Genomic DNA, 24,283 nt, shown 5'->3' with positions numbered 1-24,283 from the left:
TTTAGAGGGGAAACATGTTTTTAAACATCCTGTATTTGAAGGAAAAAAATGTTACATTAACTGTATTTGGAGAAATAAAAGTAATACAGTAAAGTCTGGTTATATCGATATCGGATATATCGATAGTCCTGGTTATATCGATACTATTTCTATGCACGCACGGAGAAAATTACATGCAAACATATATCGATAGTCCCGGTTATATCGATATTTTTTCCGACTCCCTTGAATATCGATATAACGAGACTTTACTGTATTTAAGAAAAAAAGGATTTTCAGATAAAAAAGGTCTAAAAATGAAAGAAAAATATTGTGTGTGTAGTTGTTAATTTTCCAATAAAAAAAAGATCCCTCCCAAAAATTAATAAAAAAAAAAAATATATATATATATATATATATATATATATATATATATATATATATATATATATATATAAGGAAAACTGAAAACTAAAAAAAGTAATTTGCAATATAGCATAAGTGTGAAAAAAATAAATATGAATAATAATATTTGTGACATTTGATGAAAGCGTTGAAATTAACCCATTTACGTCGAGCGTTTTCATATGCACAGAGAAATTCATGTATAAAAAAATCAAATCAAAACAGTATCAAATAGGCTCAAACGGAGGATATAATTAATAATAATAATTATATATAATTAATAATGTGGCAAGAAACAACATGAATGCATTCGAAAATGAATTTATCTGTGTTCATATGAACACGCTCGGCGTAAATGTGTTAAGTGACCTGGCAACTATTTCAAAATGTGAGAGATTAAAAGGAAAAAGGCTCCTTTAATACATGAAGTTATAAATCTCACATTAAGAGTAGCAAGAACGACACGCTGTTCTTCCATATAAGAATACATGTGTGCTTTTAAAAGAAAGTAAATGTAAACAAATAATAATAAAGAGTCTAAATTTGTACCTCGTTCTGAAGTTGCCCGACCGCGACGGTAAGGTTAAGCATCAGTTTGGTGATGTTCTCCAGCTGGCTTTGCAGAACCTGGATGGAGTCCTGCTGCTTCTGGTCCTGAGGATTTGGAGCAAAAACGCAGTCAGATGATTTTTTTTTCACAAATATTTTAACTCATTCACTGCCATTCCCGAATTTCACACCTCTGACAATGTTTTTCCCTCTCACGAGGAGGCAGCATTTGCCTTTTGTAAAGCCGCCCCCATTTCAAGCTCAGATAACTCCAGACTAGTATAACTAGGGTATTAACTCTTATTTTCTGATAAACAAAGAGTCTGAGTTTTTACGCTGCATTGAGTGTGTTTATGTAGTCCCAAAACTCAATATTCTGTGGGTCCTGCAATTTCAGTGAAAATGACAAAAACCCTGGCACTGGAGTGGACACATCATCTGGCAGTGAATGAGTTAATAGATTCATAGATGAATGGATTAATAAATGAATAAATAATCCACCATTTTAGTTCTCAGCCAGTTACATATATTATTGGTTCCAATGTTAAAGTTGCTTTCAAAATAAATTCTTGTTTGGGTGCTGATGAAGTGCTGGCCATGGCCTCTGGTTATGTTTATTTCCTTTCCACAACCGGATAGCATTTGCCTTTTGTCCATGTTCGCACTTTTTTTTCCAACTTCAGCTGTTGTTAAAGTGCTATATAAACCAATATGTATTGTATTTTGTACAGCCACCCCCCCATTTCAAACTCCGATAACTCCAGACCCATATCACTTAGGAATTAACTATTTTTTTTTTCTGATGAAAGAAGAGAGTCTAACGTTTTTAACGCTGTAATGAATTTATGTAGTCCTAAAACTCAATATTCGGTGGTTCCTGCAACTTGAGTGAAAAATGACAAAAACCCTGGCACTGGAGTGGACACATTTTTGCACATCGAATGCACAGTGAATGAGTTAAAATCAACCGCACTTCCAATGTGAGTCCGGTTCGTGCCCACCTGTTCCTCGGCGATGCGAGAGGTGTTCTGCAGCTTGATGACGGTCTTGTTGAACGCCCTCTGCATCTCCTCCATCTGTTTGCGGTACCTTCAGCAGAGTTGGATTAGTTGAGGGAGGTGGTTTTGGGTTTTGCAGAGTCCTGCCCCCCCTAAAAAATAAACTACATTGATTGTACCTCTGGCTCAGCTCCTCCAAGTATCTGCCGGACAGACTCATGTTCATCTCCAAGGCTTTGATCCTGTTGTTGAGCCTCATGAAGACGCTCTCCTTCTGGCTGGACCCATGTACCGCCCCTCCATTCGACACGACGCCGTTGCCTCCCGCCCCGCCGTTATAGTCCCCACCGTTCTGCAGCTCGGCGTAGAAATCAGTGGCCGCCCTGTGCGCGCTACCGTTGACCATCTCGTCCTCCATCGGGTCCACCGCATGATGAGGTTCGCCTCCCTGAAGGTGCTCTTCTGGATGGGCGCTAGGTTTCGGTTGGTCACTTTTTGGCAGCTCGCTAACTGGATCGGGGTCGATTGAAAGGGATGATGTTGGCAGATCCGTGGAAGGTGGCATGGGTTCTTCGGGAAGGGACGCAGTGGGAAGATCCAGCTCCTTGGCGGTGGGGAGGGTAGGATCCAGAGTGTCTGTCTCCGGGGTGGGAAGCTGTAGCGGCGAGCTAGCCAACGAAGGTGGCGGAGTGGCGCTCAGTCGCTGCGTGTGGGGTTTGGGGCGGTCTGGAGGGGCGGCGTGGAGATGGGGTTGTCCAAGGTGGCGTCGTTGATGGGGGGCAGCAGCAGTGTGTCCCGGTGGGTGGGGGTCAAGGAACTGTGGATATCTGAAAAGGTTTGGGGGTGAAGGGAGGACATTTTGCTGGGCTCCACCTGGTAGTCGGGTAGTTGAGTGAGCAATTGGGGGGCCGGGGTTTGTGTCATCGGGGGCTCGCCCTGAGCTTGGCCCTCATTTGGGCCTGTGAGAAGCACCTCAGGGTCTGGGGTCTTTTCGGTGAGGGGGAGGGCTTCCTGCGAAGGAGTAGGGACGGGGATTTGTGGACGTGTGAGGTTGGGGTCCTTCACAACGGGGCGCTTCTCAGTGGGAAGTTTACGCAGACGCTCCTGGGCCAATATGGCGGAGCACCAGCGTTGGAGCAGTTCCGGTAGTGTGGCCAGACAGGACAGCGAGGACAAGGACAAGAAAGGACAGTATGCTGCGCTCTCTTTATCCACAGGCACATCGTCCTCCCCTTCACTTTTGTCTTCTTCCTCCTCCTCCTCTAAGAGGGTGACCGTGGACTGGCGAGGCTCTTCGTCATCTTCCTCTTCCACAAGAGTCACAATCTGGATGTCATTGTGGGGTTCGAGGGGGGAGGAAGGCAGACTGGTGTCCTCGGGGGCTAGGGACTCTTCTGTCTCGATAGGTTTCTCTCTGGAGGAAGAAGTGTCCATTTTTAATGTCATTTTTTCAAGAGTACAGTAATCCCTTGTTTATCAGGGCTAATGGAGCCCAGACTCCCTCGATAGGTGAAAACAATAATCCCTCGTTTATCATGGCTAATGGGGACCAGAACCGCCAGCGATAGGTGAAAGGTCAGCGCTGGGAACCAATCAAGCTATAGCCATATACTGTACAAAACTTCTGGGTCATTTAGCATTTTTTCTGAAAGTGAGTTTTTTTTTTATTGAAAAAAAAAAATCTGCGCTGAGAATTTTGCTGAAACGCTTAAAGGACAACCGACGTCTGCGGACAAGTTGTGTCCATACTTTGTAATCACTTCAAATGACTTCTACTGAGCGTATTTTGCAAAATTCCACGGCATGTAGCTATATTTTACGTTTTAAGACATTCAGTAAGTCTTGTTTTCGAGTTGATGACGATGCCTGACGGCACGTCTGGAACGCCCCTGACCGAGAAAGCGAGACACAATGCATTTTGGGTACTTTGTTTGGTCTGAAAACTTCGTGTTGATCCATGTTGATGGCGAAATTAGGAGGAAAACACATCAATAACGCCATGTTGACTACTATTTGATATTAATTGACACAAATTCCCAGCAGACAAATCAGCCCATTTCCAACGGAGCTTGGGCGCCATCTTGTGGATTTTCCGGGATGCTACATTGGAGTCCTGACGTACTGTATGTAATGTACTGTATATTTGTAGTCCGATTACAATTTTGCTTAAATTTAACACATTCACTGCCACACGTGCAAAAATGTGTCCACTCCAGTGCCAGGGTTTTTGTCATTGTCACTCGAACTCCAAGACCCACAGACTATTGAGTTTTAGGATGACATAAATATTCAATGCAGAGTAAGAAACCTCGATTCTTTCTTCTTTCATCAGAAAAAAAAAAGAGTTAATTCTGTGGCTGCCGCTGCTCATCCGCAGAAAAAATATCCTGTGACTGTAAAGTGTACTTGAGAGTTTTGAAAGGCGCTTATAAATTAAATGTACTATTATTATTAATTCCTAAGTCATATGGGTCTGGAGTTTATGAGCTTGAAATGAGGGCGGCTGTCCAAAATACTTTGCAATACATACATACTGAATCCAATACATACAGTAATGTCTCATTATATCGATATCGGTTATATCGATAGTACTGCTTATTACGATACCATTTCTATGAACGCAAGGAGAAAATTTACATTTATTTACATATATCAATAGTCCGGTTATATCGATATTTTTTCCGACTCCCGAGAATATCGATATAACGAGACTTTACTGTACATATTGGTTGATACATACATAATGGCTTGAACAACAGCTGAATCTAGGACAAGGCGCTAATATGGGGAAAAAGGGGAAATGCTGCCCCCTTGTGAAAAGGAAAAAACATTTCCAGAGGCCATGGCCAGCACTTTATCGGCACCCAAGCAAGAAAAATACAAAACCCGTACAAATTCGGGAATGGCTCTCTATGTCATATTTTGAATTCCCGAATAAATTTGTGAATGGCAGTGAATAAGTTAAAGATTTTTTTAAGTGCTTAAAAAAAATCCATCCAATAGTGTGTTAAGAGGCCTTACTTACACAGTTAAATTCGGAGAGATTATTTCCACGGGCGTAGTAGGCGCTGCCTCTACGCTCTCCTCCTCATTGGTCAACACCTCCGCTGTTCCGTTATCTGTGATTGGATAAACAGCATTCTAAAACAGTGAGTGTCCTCTTCATTCAGCTTTTCAAGCCATTGCAACAGCGATTCAAATCGGTTCTCATCTGCTTCCTGCCACATTTATCATTTCCTCAATCATGTTCATCCAAGAGAACACCAACAGGTGTCGCGACGTTACTTGATGTTTCAACATATGAATGAGTCACTCAAGACAAGTCGGGGCCTCATCTAGTTAGATGTTGTTCAACTGAAAAAAAAAACATTACATTCTGCTTCGAGGCATTCAAGCTTCAAGTCTCAAAAGAAAAATGAGACAGGATTATAATGTCACATATTTTCCGATGTGGAACTAACAAGTGGTAATTCGACCCTGTTATGAAATAGTAAAGTCATGTGATCTCTCGCTGCCAATCAGCAAAGCAAGCTGAATAAATATAAGATATATATATATATATATATATATATATATATAGAGCCAGAGCTACCAGCAAAATTTTTGTTCACTGACGAAGCTTTTCGGATGAGGAGCGAATCATCAGACACCTTCAAAGAAGTACAGACGATGGCTGAAGAAACCTTTTTATCCATGGACCACTCCTGTACGACTGAGAGCTTACACAGACAAAAAATATAATTAAGAAAGAGTATAAAATAGAGCATAAAATGTAATCTAAATAATTGAAAGTAAAAAAAGGTCATACAAAAATTGAGGCATTGCATGAAGTTACCTTGTTCAAGTTAGTCTAGCATGATTCCAGTGTGTCGCGATGGATGTCAGCAAATGGGTTACAACATTGGTGTCAAAGATGAGGCCCGGGGGCCAAATCTGGCACACCACATCATTTTATTTGGCCCGCAAAAGTAAATCAAGCACCGAAATTTCAAACCTAAATTTCAAATTGTCGTATGTAAACCATGAAGAGTCGTTTTTTCTTTTTACTTCAGATTTAAAAACTAGTTATTCATTAATTTGTTGCATGTAATATGTCAAAGGGTTGAAACATTCTAATAGCTTCGCCAAATTCATAACAGCCCCCGACGGTGGCAATAAATGAGGTTGACAACCTTGTTACAAGATGGTGGTTCAACATTTATATGGTTACATAACATTGATAAAGGCAAAGGGAAACCCGTTACTACAATATAGCCGGCAACAAAAATAAGTCTTAAAATACCCAATAGAATACCAAAGTATGATTCTGCGATTGTTTTTGTTGAGTCAAAAGATTTGTCCCAGTTTTCGCTTTCGTTCAATGAACATTGTGCTACTCCCTCTTGTGTGTAGACTATAAACGGGTTACAAGTACGAGAGTAAGTGACCCCAGACAGGATACAAAAATAACAAAAGGGATACCTTCTGTCCCTGACTGGGCTTCCAGCTCGGGTTTACCGCCTAGCACGTTAGCGGCAATGTTGTTGACCATGTTGAGGATGGCATCTGGAAGTAGACAAACAAGGAGGGCATTTTATATATATATATATTTGGTGTATTTTTTTCTTAAGGAGCACACTAACCATTGGAATGAATACAATCTGATAATTACTGACAGAAGTGTTATGCTTTTGTTTTGTTTTTTTTGTGTGTGTGCATACTCGTTGCAGAGCCAAGCAGGTTTTTCGACGCCTTGTCTTCCGATGGTTGATAGCCAGGCGGATAGTCTGAGAAAGACAAAAGGTACATTTTAACACCCTCCACCTCCACCTAGCAATAAAAAACAGGCTGACGCTAAGTGCTCAGTAGACACTTTATTAGGTACGTCTGACGTGTATTAGTATACATTATCGTATTAGTATACAAGAAGTACAAGATGGCGCCCGAGTACAGCTGTCAGCAAGCACTCTCACGAGCCTTGTTTTTTTTTTTTGGTGTGTTTTCTTCTGTCACTTTGAGTTGTTGGTTGCCGATGCGTATGTGGAACTGTCGCGGCTTGGAATTCAAGCGTATTTTTTAATCTCTTTTCGTCAATGGATGCAACGGCTTCGTGTTTGCTTTCAACAATTTAGACGTGTACATTTCACCATGACGTCCCTGATCCACTGGTGAAAATGATGCTTTGATCTCCTTTCATCTAAAACTGCTTCATGTAACGAAGAGGAGGCTGAAAGTGCTTAATATTGAAAGACTGTGTCCTTTGTGTTGTCACATTTTTTTTTTTCAAGATGGCTGCCTTTACAGCAGGTCCTGTATTTTGTTTTACTACATCTTCCTTTCCTCACTGTGAAATGTACATTTCTCTACTGTGAGAATAATAAAGGCTAATCCAATCCTCCAATGTAATCATCATATCCTTGGATACTTACCGTAGTCTTCATCCAGGTACTCCAGCCTTTCAGAAGGATACTGGGAATCTGCTATCTCCTCATATTCCTCCACCATGCTAGTTCCAAACACCCTACGCAAAACAAACACATGTTACATCCACAAAGCTGGCGACAGAAAAAAAAAAGATGGTTAGGGGTCATTGTTACAAAACAAGAGATGACAATTTTTCAAAGACACTAACTAAACAAGTGAAGATGTATCTTAATGCTTATTTTAGGTTGAGGCTGTGACTATATGTGGAAAATCCCCCTATGCCTCCCCAGGTTCTAACTCTGTCGTCTTCTGAGTGGACGAAGTACAGTAATTCAACTACAACAAACATGGGCTGGGTAGAGTCAACTGCAATTAGAATAATTTCTTACCTGAAGAGACTGAGGGGACAAAAATGTTCCGAGCCAAAATGGGAAAGCAGCTCAACCTGCAAAATGACAGGCATGAAAAATGTCAGGCATTATTGAACCGTAATCTTAACATTGCATACGCTCCTTCACAAAAAGATACAGTGGTACCTCTACTTACAAATGACATTTTCAGGTTATGAAACATCTCAACGGGAAAATATTTTACTACTTTAAATTAACATAAAAAAGGTAAAAATACAACATGGGCTGCTACTCATAGGGCAGTTTCCTAAACGCAACATACTTAATAATAAGTATTAAGAGCCATTATTGCTGCTCTGCCATTGGCTACTATCGAGCATCATCCTGGCATCCCATTGGCTAATTGGGAAATCGACCGTATGTTTCAATATGTGTAGATCTATAAATAGATTGATATGTGTCTATGCAGCGCTGCCGTCATTGGATAGTTTCGTAGAATTATTAAAATTTGACAAAATCATACATCTTTGGATGAGTTCTTTAAAAACCCACAGCAAAAAAAAAAAAAATACTTCTACGAGGGAACAGAAACAAAAACGATGATGATGCAGTTAAAAGTTAAATGACTATAATTGTCATTATTTCTTTCATAGATTATTCACAACTCTCGGTTATTGCGCAACAATGTAACCATAACATGCATTTGTTCCTTATTTTGATGCATTTTTTAATGTTAAGATAACATTGGCACCGCCCTACACACTCGAGGACACTACAAGAATCAAAACAAGGGTGCAGAAAATCCTACTGGACCCTCCGCACCCTGCCCACTACCTTTTCCAGCGACTCCCGTCAGGCAGGCGCTACCAATCCATGCGTACAAAATCCAGCAGGCATTGAAACAGCTTCTTCCCTCAAGTCATTAACTACATAATCGGTAAGCAAAATAAAACTGTATAGTGCCTTTTTGAAAAATTTTTTTAATGATGATACTAGTGCAACGTGTTCTACCGGAGTCAAATTCCTTGTGTGTTCTACATACTTGGCGAATAAAGATGATTCTGATTTATGTCTTCAATTTGGGGAGGGCTTAGAACAAATTAGGTCATTTACATGAAAAACGCATCTCAACGTACATTTTTAGTGAAGAAAATTCTTCCAGAACCAAATCATTTCATAAGTAGAGGTACCACCATACCAACATTAGGGGAGGTTGAGTGAAATTTCAGAATGAACCTAAAATGAAATGAAGCTGGATTTGCAAGGTGATGGGGAAGCTCCACGTTATAACCCAAAAGCAAGTATCTCATCATGAGTGGTGTACTGAAACCACCAAACTACTGCTAGCGTAAAACAGGCATAATATGGTTTGCGTGATTGTTAGTTAGCATCCACATGCATTTGTGACAAGTGTTTGGCCGCCCGCAAAAGCCAGTGATGCAAAGAAAGAGACCGCTAACCTTGATGTACTTGATGAACATCTGAGGCCAGAGCAAGACGGCACGACAGAAGGCGGCAGGAATAAAAATAGAAAATGATTTCAATAAAAAAAAAATAAAAAGGCTTCTACAAGAATTTTCTATATAGTTCAGAGAATGATAAAATACAAGCACACAAACACACACGCTAAAGGTCGATACATTATTCCAGATGGTTCTACGGGTTGCTGGTTGTGTAGAGATATTTTCTCACGAGTGTTTGAGAAGGGCAAGCAGCACAAAAGAAAAGCTGTAGGGGGGGGGGGGGGTGTCCATGCAAGATATGCTCTACACTACAAAGATTTTTGCAGCGATGCAAGCAATCATGGAAGTCTACCAATTTGACCAAAAAAGTAATAATAACAACAACAATAACAATAATAATAATAATAATAATGACTTCAAGACGGCGCCGCGAGAATGGCTGTTTTTTTTATTATAATCATAATGCTAATAATAATAAAATCCCAAAATTGTTATATCAAATGTGCACTGGTAAATTTAAACTAAAATGGCGAATAATAATAATAACAACAATAATAATAATAATAATACAATAATAAAATTCCAATAATAATATTAATAACAAAAATAATAACAATAATAATAATAATAAAATTCCAAATTTGTTTTATCAAATGTGCACTGGTAAATTTAAACTAAAACGGCGCACTGCCTGTCCAGTTTTGTACATAGGTCTGAGACTTTTTTCTTTGTCCTGATGATAATAATGATAATACTAATTAAATTCCAAGATTGTTATATCGAATATGCATTGCTAAATGTAAACTAAAATTGCGGATAATAATAATAATAATAATAATAATAACATTCCAATATTGTTTTATCAAATGTGCACTGGTAAATTTAAACTAAGATTGCGGATAATAATAATAATAATAATAATACGGTAAAGTCTCGTTATATCGATATTCAAGGGAGTCCGAAAAAATAGCGATATAACCGGGACTATCGATATATCCGACCCTGTTTGCATGTAATTTTCTCCGTGCGTGCATAGAAATAGTATCGATATAACCAGGACTATCAATATATACGATATTGATATAACGAGACTTTACTGTAATAATAACATTCCAATATTGTTTTATCAAATGTGCACTGGTAAATTCAAACTAAAATGGCAGACTGCCTCTTCAGTTTTGTACATAGGTCTGAGACTTTTTTTCTTTGTCCTGTTAATAATAATGATATTAATAAAATTACAATATTGTTATATCAAATGTGCACTGGTAAATTTAAACTAAAATGGCGGACTTCCTGTTCAGCTTTATGTCCTGTTATCATCGACACATTTCCAATAATTTCATGTCAATCAGTGAAACTGGAGGTGGCTCCCAATTTTTCATTCTAAACTTTCCAGGATTACTCATTTTGAGGGATTATCTTTAAATGAAATAAGATTTCATTCGAAGACAAAGAGCATCTGACCTTTAGCTCATATTATACAGACACAGCCAGGACACACAATGTGACGGCCACGAATAAGAGTCACATTTCACCGTTCACTCGTTCCCCGGAGATTGAGTTACGTGCCCTCATTGCTGGGTTAAACTACCGTGGAATTATAAGGGGGTCCCTTGAGTTTTTCCACCTTGAATGCCATGACATGAACTCAAGCGGATAACCGTGAAATGCACTATCACCTCTTGAGAGGTATTTGTGCCAAAATGGGGATGTACCTTTACATATTTAGCATAAAGCTGTTCGTCCAGCGGAAAGCTTTGCACGATGCGCTCATCACGGGCGTGGAAGGTCCCCAGTTTCACCCACTTGTTGGTGGGGTACCTGTGAAACGCAGCGTGGATAAAAGTCAGGCTTCAGAAATGTTGCCCTGGGCTACGTGCCAAACACCGAAGTTGGTGCAAAATGCCACACGGGGTCGAGACATGACTCGAGGGCAGTCCTTGCGTGCCAGAATTTATGAAGGGAAATAAATCTTCAAGGTCAAAAACAATGAAAAGCCAAACCTTTCTGTGTTCTCTTGACATTTTGTGTGTCCAGAGACACAAAGAATACTGTTGTTTGAATAATAAATAAATCATAAAATAAAACATTTTCTGCAACATTCACAAGAACAAGCCATCGTTACATACAAAACATGCACAAGAAGACAGGAAATGGAAGAAAACGCTGTACCTCTGCACTGTGTAGTCGACAGGGGAAGCAATTGCCTACTGGGCCACCCCTTATTTCTATTTTAATTTTGTATTTATCATTATTTTTATTTATTTGGAAAGCAACGCCGTTTTAATATTGGAAAAAATCATATGTGCAACTGGCTGAGAAAAAAAAGTGGATTATTAATTCATCTATTAACTCATTCACTGCCAGACAATGTGCAAAAATGTGTCCACTCCAGTGCCAGGGTTTTTGTCATTTTCACTCGAATTGCAGGACCCACAGATCATCGAGTTTTCGGACTACATAAACATTCAATGCAACATAAGATAACTTGGACTCTCTTACAGTACAGTAAAGTCTCGTTATATCGATATCGGTTATATCGACAGTACTGCTTATTACGATACTATATCTATGAACGCAAGGAGAAAATTTACATGCCGCAGGATCGGATACATCGATAGTCCGGTTATATCGATATTTTTTCCGACTCCCGAGAATATCGATATAACGAGACTTTACTGTAATTCCTAAATTATATGGGTCTTGGGTTATCTGAGTTTGAAATTGGGGCGGCTGTACAAAATACAATACTATACATACATATTGATTAATATAGCACTTTAACAACAGCTGGAGCTGGAACAAAGCGCTAAGATGGACAAAAGGCAAACATTGCCGGAGGTCTGACCAGTGCTTTATCTGCACCCCGCCAGCAAAGAAAAAACTAAACCTGAACAAATTCGGGAATGGCGCTCCACGTCATGCTTTTCGATTCCCGAATACATTCGGGAATGGCAGTGAATGAGTAACTCTGTTAATCAATTGATCTATTTCTTTCTTTATTTATTTGACCTAATTACTCTCCATTTCAACTCTATCCAGATGCGAAATCAGGCGGATCAATATTAACTTGGCAATTTGCATGTATTTTTTACAACGCTACCTGTCACTTAAGGAGACCAGGAAATCTTTGGGTGTTGATGAGAACAGTTCAAAATTGGCGATGTCCAGTTGCTTGACTTGAATGGGCTCACAGAGCTCGATCACAAACCTGCGGAGCAAATCGAGAGCCGTAAGACAAATACACAGACACCATTTTGCAAAATGTTAAGGGGCGTGGCTTGCGCTTTCATGTGTGCGAAATTACCAGATTTTGTTGCTGCAGGGATTCAGCATGTAAACATCCATATTCTCCATGAGAATAGCCGACGTGCTCTGGAAGAAGGAGATTTGAAAATAATGCGAGTTTATATTGATTTGTTGTTGCCTCAAGGTGACATATTTGAAATGTTACACGCCCACTCGCCGCCAACCTTCGCCTCGTTGTTTGCAGACAGTATCTTAGCGCCGCACTCCACCGAGGCGTAGTTATTCTTGAAGTTTTTCTGCACTTTCTTCACCGGCTGGGCATTGCCGCTGGCGGCAGTGTGGAGATTTTGACCTAGATATAAAGAAGGTGAAGCTAAATGTAGGCTAAAAGCTAGAAAACAACCAATGGGCCAATGGGGTATCATAAAGCATTCTCCTGAACAGCAGTAACAGGGATGTTTCTGGGAAATTTAAAAAGGGCCACTTGTTTGAAAAGGGGGCCAAATTCTAAAATTGATGAGCCCGATTTAACTACATTGCCGAAGTCTACAAAAATGATGAAAATAAACCAAAATACATTCATTGAAATTAAAATTAAAAAAGACATTATTTGACTAAAATATATGTTTCTAATACATAAACAATTTCAATTCTAGTCAAATAATGTATTCAGACTTGAAATAAACATTTTCTATTTTCTCTACATTGCCGAAGTATACAAAACTGATTGAAATAAACCAAAATAAATTCATTGCAGCATATTTCCAAATTGCAAAAAAAAAAAACATTTGACTAATCATAATAGACGTGCACCAGTGGAGTTACAAAGTTGCGCCAGTGGCTGTCAAAATGAGTCAATGGCGCGTCCCATATGCATCCTTGCAGTAACACTTGAAGGAAATGGGTTTAAAAAGGTCTTACTTTTCTCCTTCTCCACTTCCATGACTTTTTTCTTCCACTCGTCAAAAGTTGGGATGTCATCTTTGCTGGGAACCGAGGGATCCGATTCCTTGCCCGTACCAGTTTCCCCTGCCTGAAGCACACCAACATAACACACATTGCTTGAAAACTTCAGAATTTCATGAAAAAAACTACTTAACTATTTAATATTCAAACAAGTCAAATAAAATATTAACGACGTGATTGTCGTCTTGATGCACCTGAGCTCGTTCCTTCCACTGTTCACTTTCATTCTCTTGTTCCTCAGCGACTTGGCTCGCAGTGGACTGAACCGCCACTGATTCAGGACCAGGATCCTGGCTCTGGTCTGCCCTTTGGTCTTCTTTGTCATCCTCTCTACAACATCAAGAAAGGGGGAAATGAACGATCCCAAAAAAATTGGATTCCTAAAGTGTCAGCAGCTCCTTGCAAATTTTTGATTTGTCACTTGACCGTATTGACTTTACCCCAAAAGCGTGGTAGCGTCACTCTGTGAGGTAGGCGTGTCGTCTGCTTCATGCGTAGGCGTGGCAGGATCCGAGTCGGGGTGCTGATGTGCGACAGCCTGGTCGCGAAGGGTTTCTGAATGGGGTGGGGTATCGTTTGACACTTGATCCCATCCTGGACCTGGATCGGAGGAGACTGCGGCTTCCTGGTCAGCATCGCGGTCTGGAACTTGTACCGGGTTATGTGCATCGATTTGCAAGTCGGACTCATTCACGGGTTTGGATGAAGGTTCTGGTTCGGGAGCAGCTATTAGAGGGTCAGACGCTGAGTCTGAATTTGTCACTTGCACCTCTTGCTCAGTTACTTGTGGATTCACAGTCTGTAGAGATAAGAGAATAAATAAGATGATGATGTTGAAGCTCACGACTGTGCTTTTTTTCCCTATGCGTGATGTATTTTTTATGCATCAGACCAATAAATAAAGAAGTAGACACAAATAGAAATGTATTGAAAGAAATACAAAATACTGTACAAGTAAATAACAATAAATAGATATTATATATCATATATATAAATATGTATTGTCAATAGATATATAAATAAAGCAAGCTAGCGAGCGAGCTAGCGAGGAAGCCATGGAGCTAGCAAGCTACAGAGAGAGCTAGAGAGCTAAAGAGAAAGCCAGCTAGCGAGCGAGCTAGAGAGCTAGCGAGAAAGCTAGCTAGAGAGAGAGAGCTAGAGAGTGAGCGAGCTAGAGGGAGAGTTACCGAGCTAGAGAGAGAGCTAGCGAGCTAGAGAGAGAAAGCTAGTGAGTTAGCTAGAGAGCTAGCATGCTAGCTCTCTAGCTAGCAAGCTATAGGGCTAGCGAGCTAGAGAGCGAGCTCTACAGCTAGAGAGCTATAGAGTTAGCTGGCAAGCTAGAAAGAGAGCTAGCTAGCGAGCTAGAGAGAGAGCTAGCTAGACACTTATTTTAACATGACTTCTACGACTATTTTAACATTGAGTACAAACAATTTTTCAAGATTTTTTTCCTTTAGCAACAAGGTTTTTTCCCTTAGAGTGCCTGAACGAGCAAAGTAGCCCCAGTACATAATTAAGCCATTTGTATGTTCCACATTAGATGCCAACGTTTTCATTCATCCAGAAGACGTCAAAATAAATGTACCTGTTCTTGATGTATATGCTGCGCTGCTGTCTCTGCCTCTAGTCCCGTATCGTAAGAGGTGCGTGTCGTCCATTCTTCCACTTCCTATGAAATATGTAAATCAATTCTTTTTTTTTTAACTCTTCAATATGAGTCTGAGTTGTTATATTGAGATCTAATATTTTTACAAAAGCTGGTTGATGTTACATTCCCTTTTGACGGTCACCATCGTAAAACATTCAACCCTGCTGTAATGTTGCTGGTCAAACTGAAACCTTAAAAAAATCTGGGAATGTGTACATGACATAATTCCACTGTCCTTAAATATTGTATAGATCACAGGTGTCAAAGTCAAGGCCCGCGGGCCAAAACCGGCCCGCCACATCAATTTTTGCGGCCCGCAAAAGCAAATCAAACGTATGAAATTCCATGATACTTACTAAATTCTTAACCAAAATTTCATATTTTTGGATATAAACCACAATAACAGTCATTATTCTTGACTTCAGATTTGATAACTAGTTATTCATTCATTTGTTGTGTGCTCTATATGTAATATGTGGATCGGATTAAACATTCTAATGGCTTCCCCAAATTCATAACGGCCTTCGGGAGGAAACCATATCTACAATGTGGCCCGCGGCAAAAAATGACTTTGACACCCCTGGTATAGATGATGTTTTAAGGCCTATTTGAATATTGTCATGAAAGTGAAGAGTAATTAGTAGGAAGCTAACATTTGTTAGCTAGTGGTTAGATTTTGTAATACGTACCTCTGATTAAGGCAGATTTTGGCGAGATTTTATTTTCAAATGTTATTCAAGGATATGAACTCGTGAAAAAATGCATGTATAGAAACACCGGGGGAGAAAAAAATTCCCTTGGAATTTTTTTTTGACAGCCAACCATTCTAGTTTGTTGTTCCTTTATCTGCATGCGTAATTGCAAAAGGTTCAGATTTCAGGGCATTAACTCATTCCCTGCCAGACGTGCAAAAATGTGTCCACTCCGGTGCCAGGGTTTTTGTCATTGTCACTCGAATTCCAGGACCCACAGAATATTCAATACAGTGTTAGGAACCTTGTACTCTCTTCTTTCATCAGAAAAAAATAGTTAATTCCTAAATGATATGGGTCTGGAGTTGTAGAAACTTGAAATGAGGGTGACTGTCCAAAATACAATGCAATACATACATATTGGTTTATAGAGAGCTTTAATAACAGCTAAAGCTGGAACAAAGCGCTAACATGAAAAAAACGGGAAATGCTGCCCCCATGTGGAAAAGAAAAAACACTGCCAGAGGCCATGGCTTTATCGGCACCCAAGCATGAAATAACAAAACCCGAAGACATTCGGGAATGACACTGTCATTTTGAATTCCTGAATAAATTCGTGAATGGCAGTGAATGAGTTAAGAGGCAAAGCGGTGGCTTACAGATGCCTGTGGCTTGAACACAATTTGCCTTGGGCGCCTAGACGTCCTTGTTTTCATGACGACATTGTGCTTTGCCTTCGCACGCTGAACCACCCCAAAATAAGACAAAAAAACAAACCATTTATTCCGAATTAATACATTTATGGTAAAGGGGAATACACACAGTGATTTTTCAGAATTCAAGTGGCCTTCAGGCACTTGCTAGCTAGCTAGCTTTCTTTCTTTCTATTTGACTTGTTTTGAAAGGCGCTTCGAAAGGAAATGGATTATTTTCTTTGTGTATTTTGTGGTGTTTATTTATGTATGTATTTATTTTTACTCCCAAATGTATACTAAAGGAAAAGAAGAAGCTATCTAGCTGGCTGGCTAGCGGATGGCTAGCTAGATAGCGAATAGATAGCTGGCTATTCACTATTTATTTGCTAGCTGGTGATCTAGCTGGCTGGCTATTAGCTATCTATTGGGTATCTATTAGCGAGCTAGCTAGCTTTCTATCGGAGTTACTTCTGGGTTGAGTGAACACTGGCACGTGTGGCTGCCTCGGCTTACCCACAGAAAAACTTATCCTGTGACTGTAAAGTGACCGTGAGAGTTTAGAAATGCGCTGATAAATGAAATGTATTATTATGATTATTACCATTATCATTATGTCGTCTGTCTTCTTTTTATGAATCCGCTATCTTTCAAATTAGTGCTTTTTTTCAAGATAATAAACTGTAAAATGAGCGAGATAAGTGATGAGTGAGATGAGTGAGATTTTCTATCCTTTCACTCCCACCCCAACCCCATCCCTATTCAATTGCTGCTGTGGACTGCAAATTTCCCCATTGCGGGACGAATAAAGGTATTCTGATTCTGATTCTGATTAAGATGACACAAGTCCAATCCATTGGCAGGGCTTGGCACTCTACTTTGACTCCTCCTTCTAATACGAGGTCAATAAACGCTTGATCCCGCGTCTCCGCATCCACCATCTGGGTGCGGTGCCTACTCTCCAGACTAATAATACAGCTGTTCAACACAACAGCAGTGTCGATATTAAATTATTCATTCCTGTCATATTTCATTTAACAGAAAACAAGAACAGACCTGGAGTTGCACGGAGTCCTGCTCCTGCTTCGGGTCAGCGGCGTGGTTGTTGTTATTGTGGTGCTTGTCTTCAGCAGGCTGACCTGACTCTGACAAGCTGTGCTCTGAACAATAGGCATGACAATTCGAGTACCTGAAACAAATACACAAAAGTATATTGTGAATATTAAAAACAAAAATAGGAAGGTTTCTTTGTTGTTTGAAAAGTGGTCTATAAATACGGTTGAGTTGAGAATACAAAGAATTGGGTCTTTGCAGTTTTTTCCCCCACCCCATCACGTGCGGAATTACACAAGCATGGTCGTCTCAAAAACCATCAAAAAGCAGACAGGTGATGAATAAATGGCAACGATAGGTTGCGGGCTAAGTTTAGTTCTTATGCTTTAAAAGAATCCTGTGTCGCATGAAGCAAACTCTTGGCACTCTTACGCAGGTCCGTAAGTTACCTAAAGCAAACAATTGTGTACAAACTTAGGCCATGACAAGCAAAAGCTCTCTCGGCTACTCTAAAATGACGCAATTAAATAAGCAGCAGCTCGCTATTCCTCATTCACAGTTCCAAAGAGATTAAACGAACTAATGAGGTGGATTTTTTAGCGTCTACATTGTACCCGCACGACGTGTCTGCCTTGATTCAGCATCCCGAAGAGGGGAAAACTGGATTACAACATTCTTTGTGAATGAAAAGAAAACAGATGAAAACGAGGTGGAGTTTGGGGGGGGGGGGTTGTTTAGCGTGACCTATTTTTCTGCACGGGCGGTTATGCAATAATCGGGAGGAGGGGGAAAAAAAATCACATCCCACAAATGGCTTTGACGAATATACAGGCGACATTGAATAGTTAAGTGCTTTCAGTGCAGAATAGTGCCACGGATGAACGCGCTAAGGGAGAACATGAGACAAGATTGACATGTCAGCCACGACAAATATGGCTCGTCTTCGCTTGTTACCCGACTTCAACAGAGACATTTTGTATGACTACGCAATTGTGACACAAGCAAGCAAATGCGAGATGAGCTACAACCGGATTTTCAACAAGATTTGAATTATTTGTGCCCCCAGGGTTGATTTAAAAAAATGCGAGTTAAAAAAAGGTTGTCCTCCGACGTAGGTTGTTAGCATCACCCACGATAGGCTGTCAGCATAGCCGCGAAGATAATGAGAAATTTGTTTACGTTAAATATAGAATTCGGTGGACAAACTATCACAACAGGATAAACTAAAATATTCCAATGACCCATCCTAAAAATAAAAATACATAAAAAATCATCCGGAAAGATTCCCTTTGCGGCCAAATTCCAAAGTCACATTTCAAAAAACTCATACGAGGGTATTTGTCCAAACAAGCTTCGTTCAAAAGGAGAAGAACGTATTTCTCGACATTTTAGTGGCACCAAAATTGCCAAGATTTCTTATCAAAACTATATATGTCAAACTCAAAGCCCGGGGGCCAGATATGGCCCGAGACATCTTTTTATATGGCCCGCAAAAGCATCTCAAACATGTCAACTTCCACATTTCTTTCTAAAATGTCTACCAAAATTGTAAATTTTCAAATGTAATTACTAGGTATATTAAAACATTTTATTATTACCAAATGATACTAACTTAAAGGACAACCGACGTCTCCGGACAAGTAGTGTCCATAATTTGTAAAATGGCTTCAAATGACTTCTACTGGGCGTATTTTAAAAAGATTCCAACGCATATAGCTATATTTTACGTTTTAAGACTCGCGCTGAATATTCAGGAAGTCTTGTTTTTGAGTTGGTGACACATCCGTACGTGACGTCACAAAAGGAACGCCCCCTGACCGAAAAAAAGAGATTGTAGCAGTCCTTCCATCACATCAATGTATTTTGCTGCATTGTTTGGTCTGAAAACCTTGTGTTGCATCCAAAAGTCGCCAGAAGAGGGTGTCCAAGCTCCATATAAGGAATTGATCAGCCTGTGGAAACGGAGGTGGCCACTCGAGGTCGCCATTTTGTGCCTCTTTTCTGGTGATCGTTTCTCCCCAATGTTGCCTCAAAATGGCAAAAATAAATTCGATTGAAACCTTTCCTTTCCTCTTCAGAACTATTTGAATCATATTCATAACTGGAGCCGTGACAAGAAAGCATATTCTCCGAATCGGAAGCCATTGTTTTGATTCTCAAGCAATGCAAGACGTCTTGGCATGACGTCACAAACTGGGGGCGGGACTTTCTGACAATGCCCAATTCGCAGCTCAATTTGTTGCAGATTTTGGACACTTTAAGTCATTTTTATTGGTGTTTTGCATTTGAATAAAAATATCATACTGCATGTTTTGGGTATTTTAGATGCTATAAAACGTTTTTCTGATGTCAGTTAAAAAACAAAAAAGTGACGTCGGTTGTCCTTTAATCATTGAATCAACTCTTGGTATGGTTTCAGTCAAAACGGCCTTCCAAGTGACACACAAACTAAAACGTGGCCTGCACCAAAAATGAGTTTGACATCGCTGGCCTAAACCATCTAATGTACGCCAAGCATGGCGTCAAAGACGGATCAAGGAATTGCGGAGAGCTTTAATTCTGGTTGCTGTTCGGACCGAATTAGCGCATAAGCCAATGAAAATATCAGTCACGGCCGGGCTGCAGGAGCTAACTTGTAACTAAGAAGAGGGAGAAAAAAACAACAACAGACGAACAGCTGCCATCAGGGCCTCGCTCCCATCTAGGCCGTGACATTGTCGATCTCAAGTGTTCCGACGTGTCAAGCATGGCTTCACACGTGAGCATATCTGGCATCTTCAAGCCATGGGACCCCCGCTGCCATTTTTTATTCTTTCCCTGTGAAGTGTTTTATGGGTACCATACATTCCATGCGGTCCGATAATGCTGACTAAGGATAAGCGTTGGACCCTGGGCCTCAGAGGGGGGAAGATGACTCTATCGAGACGCCACTTCTCGCCACCTCATCCTCCGCCCCTCTCGAGCTCCAATCAACTGCTTTTTTAACTCCCTCGCGCATAGCTGTTACTGAAGCTAACCGTCGGACTGGCATGACGCGCAAATCCCCCCCCACCCGCCATCCCGTATTCTTACACCTGTGGCAACATGCAAACTTGCAAAACACCACACACGCTTTGGGGTTTCGACAAAGCCTTTTCACAGCTGCAAAGTGAAGCGGGTAAACCTGTTTTTAAATTCTAAAATTCTACCCGATCATCAGTCATACATTTTACATACAGGACTTCCTCCATAGAGCCATCTGACACAAAGTATACATCAAAATGGCACGAAATGCATTTCAGGAATAAAAACACAGACGGTGAAATAGATATAAGTCATAATGACAACAATCTCTTCAGTGGGTTTTTTTTATCCTTATCAAAATTAATAAATACAAAAAAACTACTTTTCTTAACAAGTCAGTGGCACAAGGTCTGGCACAATTCCAAATTTTAACGCTGCATATTAACTAAAGCTCTTGGGTCCTCAAAATTGACAAGGATCTTTATATATACACAAGACCACACCAGGTCGTGTATTAAAAAAATAAATAATAAACACTGGAGTCTTTCTCAGAGTGTGCAACCGGTGAACATACAAACATCTCCGTGTGCCAAAATACTATAGCAAACAGCGCCAGGGAATGGGGAAATTATTGACTCAGCCTGTATGGAAACGTCAAAAATTCCCAAGCAAGGTTCGGAAACGTCTGTTTGGGTAAAAAAGATGTAGGGGGCGGTCATGTGGTTTAATGCGATGTGATAGGAAGAACCATTTTGCGTGTTATTGGGCTTCACAAGAGGCGGATGGTGAGGAGAAAACACATGAAATTTTTACCACAGTACAGTGTGTACCCGTTCCGCTATAGGATGGTAAAATACTGACTTGCTTGTATATTACTTAGCTCAGTTTTAATAATTGCAATTTATGCCACGAAAATCTTTATGAAACTAAATCACCTAAGCAAATTTTATTGCACATCCACGCCAGTAAGGGGTGCTGTCATTTATGATCAGGCAAATTCATGGACATCAAATGTCTTTCTTACAAATGTAATGTTATCTTTAAAGGACAACTTGTGACCATAATTTGTAAAATGGCTTCAAATGACTTCTACTGAGCGTATTTTACAAAGATTCCACCGCATATAGCTATATTTTACGTTTTAAGACTCGTGGTGATATTCAGAAAGTCTTGTTTTCGAGTTGATGACGATTCCCTCCGTGACGTCACTGAGGGAACGCCCCTGACCAAAAAAAAAAGACAAATTGAAGCAGTCCTTCCATCGCGTCAATGTAATTTGCTGTACATGTTTGGTCTGAGAACCGTGTTGCACCAAAAAGCAGCCAGAAGAGGGCGACCAAGCTCCATGGAAGGAATTTATCAGCCTGTGGAAACAGGCTGATTAATTCCTCACAGGAGCTTGGACGCCATTTTCTGCCTGTTTTTTGGGTGATACATTTCCCGCCCAATGTTGCCTCAAAATGGCACGGAATAAATTTTTTAATCGATTGCAAACATGTATGCAAAAAAATTGAGCAGCAAGCTCAATTTTTTTTGCAGATTTTGGACGCTTGAAGTCATTTTTATTGGTGTTTTGTATTTTACTAAAAATATCATACTGCGTGTTTTGGGTATTTTAGATGCTATAAAACGTTTTTCTGATGTCAGTTAGGAAACAGAAAAGTGATGTCGGTTGTCCTTGAATGTTGATGTGGATACAAAGTCATGCGGAGGTGTACTTTAACTGTACTGTAACTATTCCATGTGTGGTTGAAGCTCATGTTTTTGTTTTTGTTTTGGTTTTTTTTTTTTTGGGGGGGGGACGAGACGAGTGCAAAAATGTGTCCACTCCAGTGCCAGGGTTTTTGTCATTGTCACTGGAATTCCAGGACCCACAGAATATTGAGTTTTAGGACTACATAAACATTAAATCCAGCGCAAGAAACCCAAGGCCCTCTTCTTTCATCAAAAAAAAGTGTTGATTACTAAAATATACAGGTCTGGAGGTATGTGAGGTTGAAATGAGGGTGACTGTCCAAAATACAATGAAATACATATATATTGGTGTATATAGCGCTTTAACAACAGTTGACACTAGAACGAAGCGCTAACATGGAAAAAAGGGAAATGGTACCGCCTTGTGGAAGGGAAATAAATTGCCAGAGGCCACGGCCAGCGATTTATCGGCACCCAAGCATGAAAAAACAAAACCTGGAAAAAACGAACAAATCGGGAATGCCGCTCTACATCATATTTTCAATTTGCGAATACATTCGTTAATGGCAGTGAATAAGTTAAAGATTTTTTTAAGTGTTTAAAAAAATCCATGCACACATTGTTTCCATGCAGTTCATTGGACAGGGCCTCATTGTGATAATAACCCTCAGCTGGGGGTGAGGAAAGACACCCACAAGCTGACTGAAAACAAGTCGGAAAAGGAGAGCGAGGAGTCGGCGTATGCAGCCAAAGGTAAATAATGAAGAGTCAAGAGAGAGCCAAAGGGGGGAGGGGGAAGCAGAGCATGTTGTGGAAAAGTCAGGCGAGCAACCAACTTGGGCATCGTGTTCAAAGACGGCGTGTTGCAATTTCATCATTGTCTTTGGCTTCATTTCGACAAAATAGCCACATTATCAAGAATTACAGTTCTGTTCGGGAACAAAAACGTCAAGGACAATTCACACAAATATTTAGTGTTAAGAAATTAATTGGTTAAACATGAAATATCTTGAAAAGCATATTTTGTAAACCGAGACATGTTTTCTATGTAAATGCTCTAATCCGTTCCAAGCCCCGCCCAAAATTCAGACAAATGTTTTCTAAAGCATAAAAATGTGTAACAATACATGTTACAATTATATGATCCATCCATTTTTTTAACCAATTGATCACCACAAAGGTCATGGAGCCTGCTCGAGCCAACATCCCAGTTGTCTTCAGGTTGTAGGTGGGACACCCTCAACCGGTTGCGCAGCTAATCGCAGGACGACGATTTGATTATTGCACAATAACTAATAATAAGAATATATTAAAGAATAAAAATGGTAATTTAAATTTTAACTGCGTTAACGGGATGCCAGGATGATGTTCGGTAGTAGTAAACAGCAGAGCAGCGAGAAGCATTCAGGAAAACTTGTAAAAGCCTAGACTGTATTTTTATCTTTCGTATCTTGAAATGTATTTCATAACAAAAGGCAATATTTTTGCTTGAAACATTAACTTGAAAATGTCATATGAAGAGATGTTCATAAATAGAGGTAACACTGTACGGTGATACCTCGGTTTACGAACCCCTTGGCTTAACAACGTTTCGGTTTACGAACGTTACATTTATGAAAATGTTACCTTGGCTTAATAACTTTACCTTGGTATACGAACTTGTTTTCGTACTCGGAGCTGCCTCAATGAGTCATGTGTTCGCGAATGAGCCCGTTCTTCTAAAAACAAAATGGCAGTGACTGTTTTTGTCCTCTATTCCCCGCCCCCAGCCTTCGGTTAAAGCCACGTGATTGGTCAAGAATGAAGCAGCGAGGGGGGTGGTTTAAACATTAAAGAGACAGGCAGATGACAGTGAGAGAGTTTCAACTTTGATAGTTCAAAGTCAGAGTGTAGACTGCAAGGTTAAAATATCCCATCAATCAGGCTCCACAAATAACCCGCACAAGCCATCTGTACACTTGATGCAAAAAGCTATCAACCCAGCTAAACAGAACACAATTGAAGAGGAACTAGATACAATTATCACAGAGAAAGCACCTATTAGGGTTCATTCCTCAAGATGGTGAAAGAAGAAGGTTACGTTCCTCATCAAGTGTTTAATGCTGAGGAAAGCGGCCACTCCATTCCATCAAGCC

General features: G+C 40.1%; 1 protein-coding gene across 1 annotated transcript in view; it reads right to left on the bottom strand.

The window, feature by feature from the left end:
• Positions 1-24,283, bottom strand: part of suco (SUN domain containing ossification factor) — a 36,644-nt gene that overhangs the window by 5,152 nt on the left and 7,209 nt on the right. The window contains 19 exon segments of the mRNA XM_089000904.1: positions 934-1,038; positions 1,935-2,022; positions 2,111-2,648; positions 2,651-3,345; positions 4,957-5,050; positions 6,393-6,476; positions 6,632-6,697; positions 7,340-7,431; positions 7,724-7,779; positions 9,145-9,165; positions 10,866-10,971; positions 12,254-12,361; positions 12,458-12,525; positions 12,624-12,751; positions 13,321-13,432; positions 13,560-13,695; positions 13,806-14,164; positions 14,951-15,034; positions 17,454-17,586. Of these exon segments, the coding sequence (XP_088857030.1) occupies positions 934-1,038; positions 1,935-2,022; positions 2,111-2,648; positions 2,651-3,345; positions 4,957-5,050; positions 6,393-6,476; positions 6,632-6,697; positions 7,340-7,431; positions 7,724-7,779; positions 9,145-9,165; positions 10,866-10,971; positions 12,254-12,361; positions 12,458-12,525; positions 12,624-12,751; positions 13,321-13,432; positions 13,560-13,695; positions 13,806-14,164; positions 14,951-15,034; positions 17,454-17,586 (3,073 nt within the window).

Source organism: Hippocampus bargibanti, linkage group LG07, assembly GCF_051943395.1.
Source record: "Hippocampus bargibanti isolate YZ-2025 linkage group LG07, ASM5194339v1, whole genome shotgun sequence".
Lineage (NCBI taxonomy): Eukaryota > Metazoa > Chordata > Actinopteri > Syngnathiformes > Syngnathidae > Hippocampus > Hippocampus bargibanti.
The sequence above is the reverse complement of the archived record's forward strand: the minus strand, read 5'-3'. Positions and strand labels throughout refer to the sequence as shown.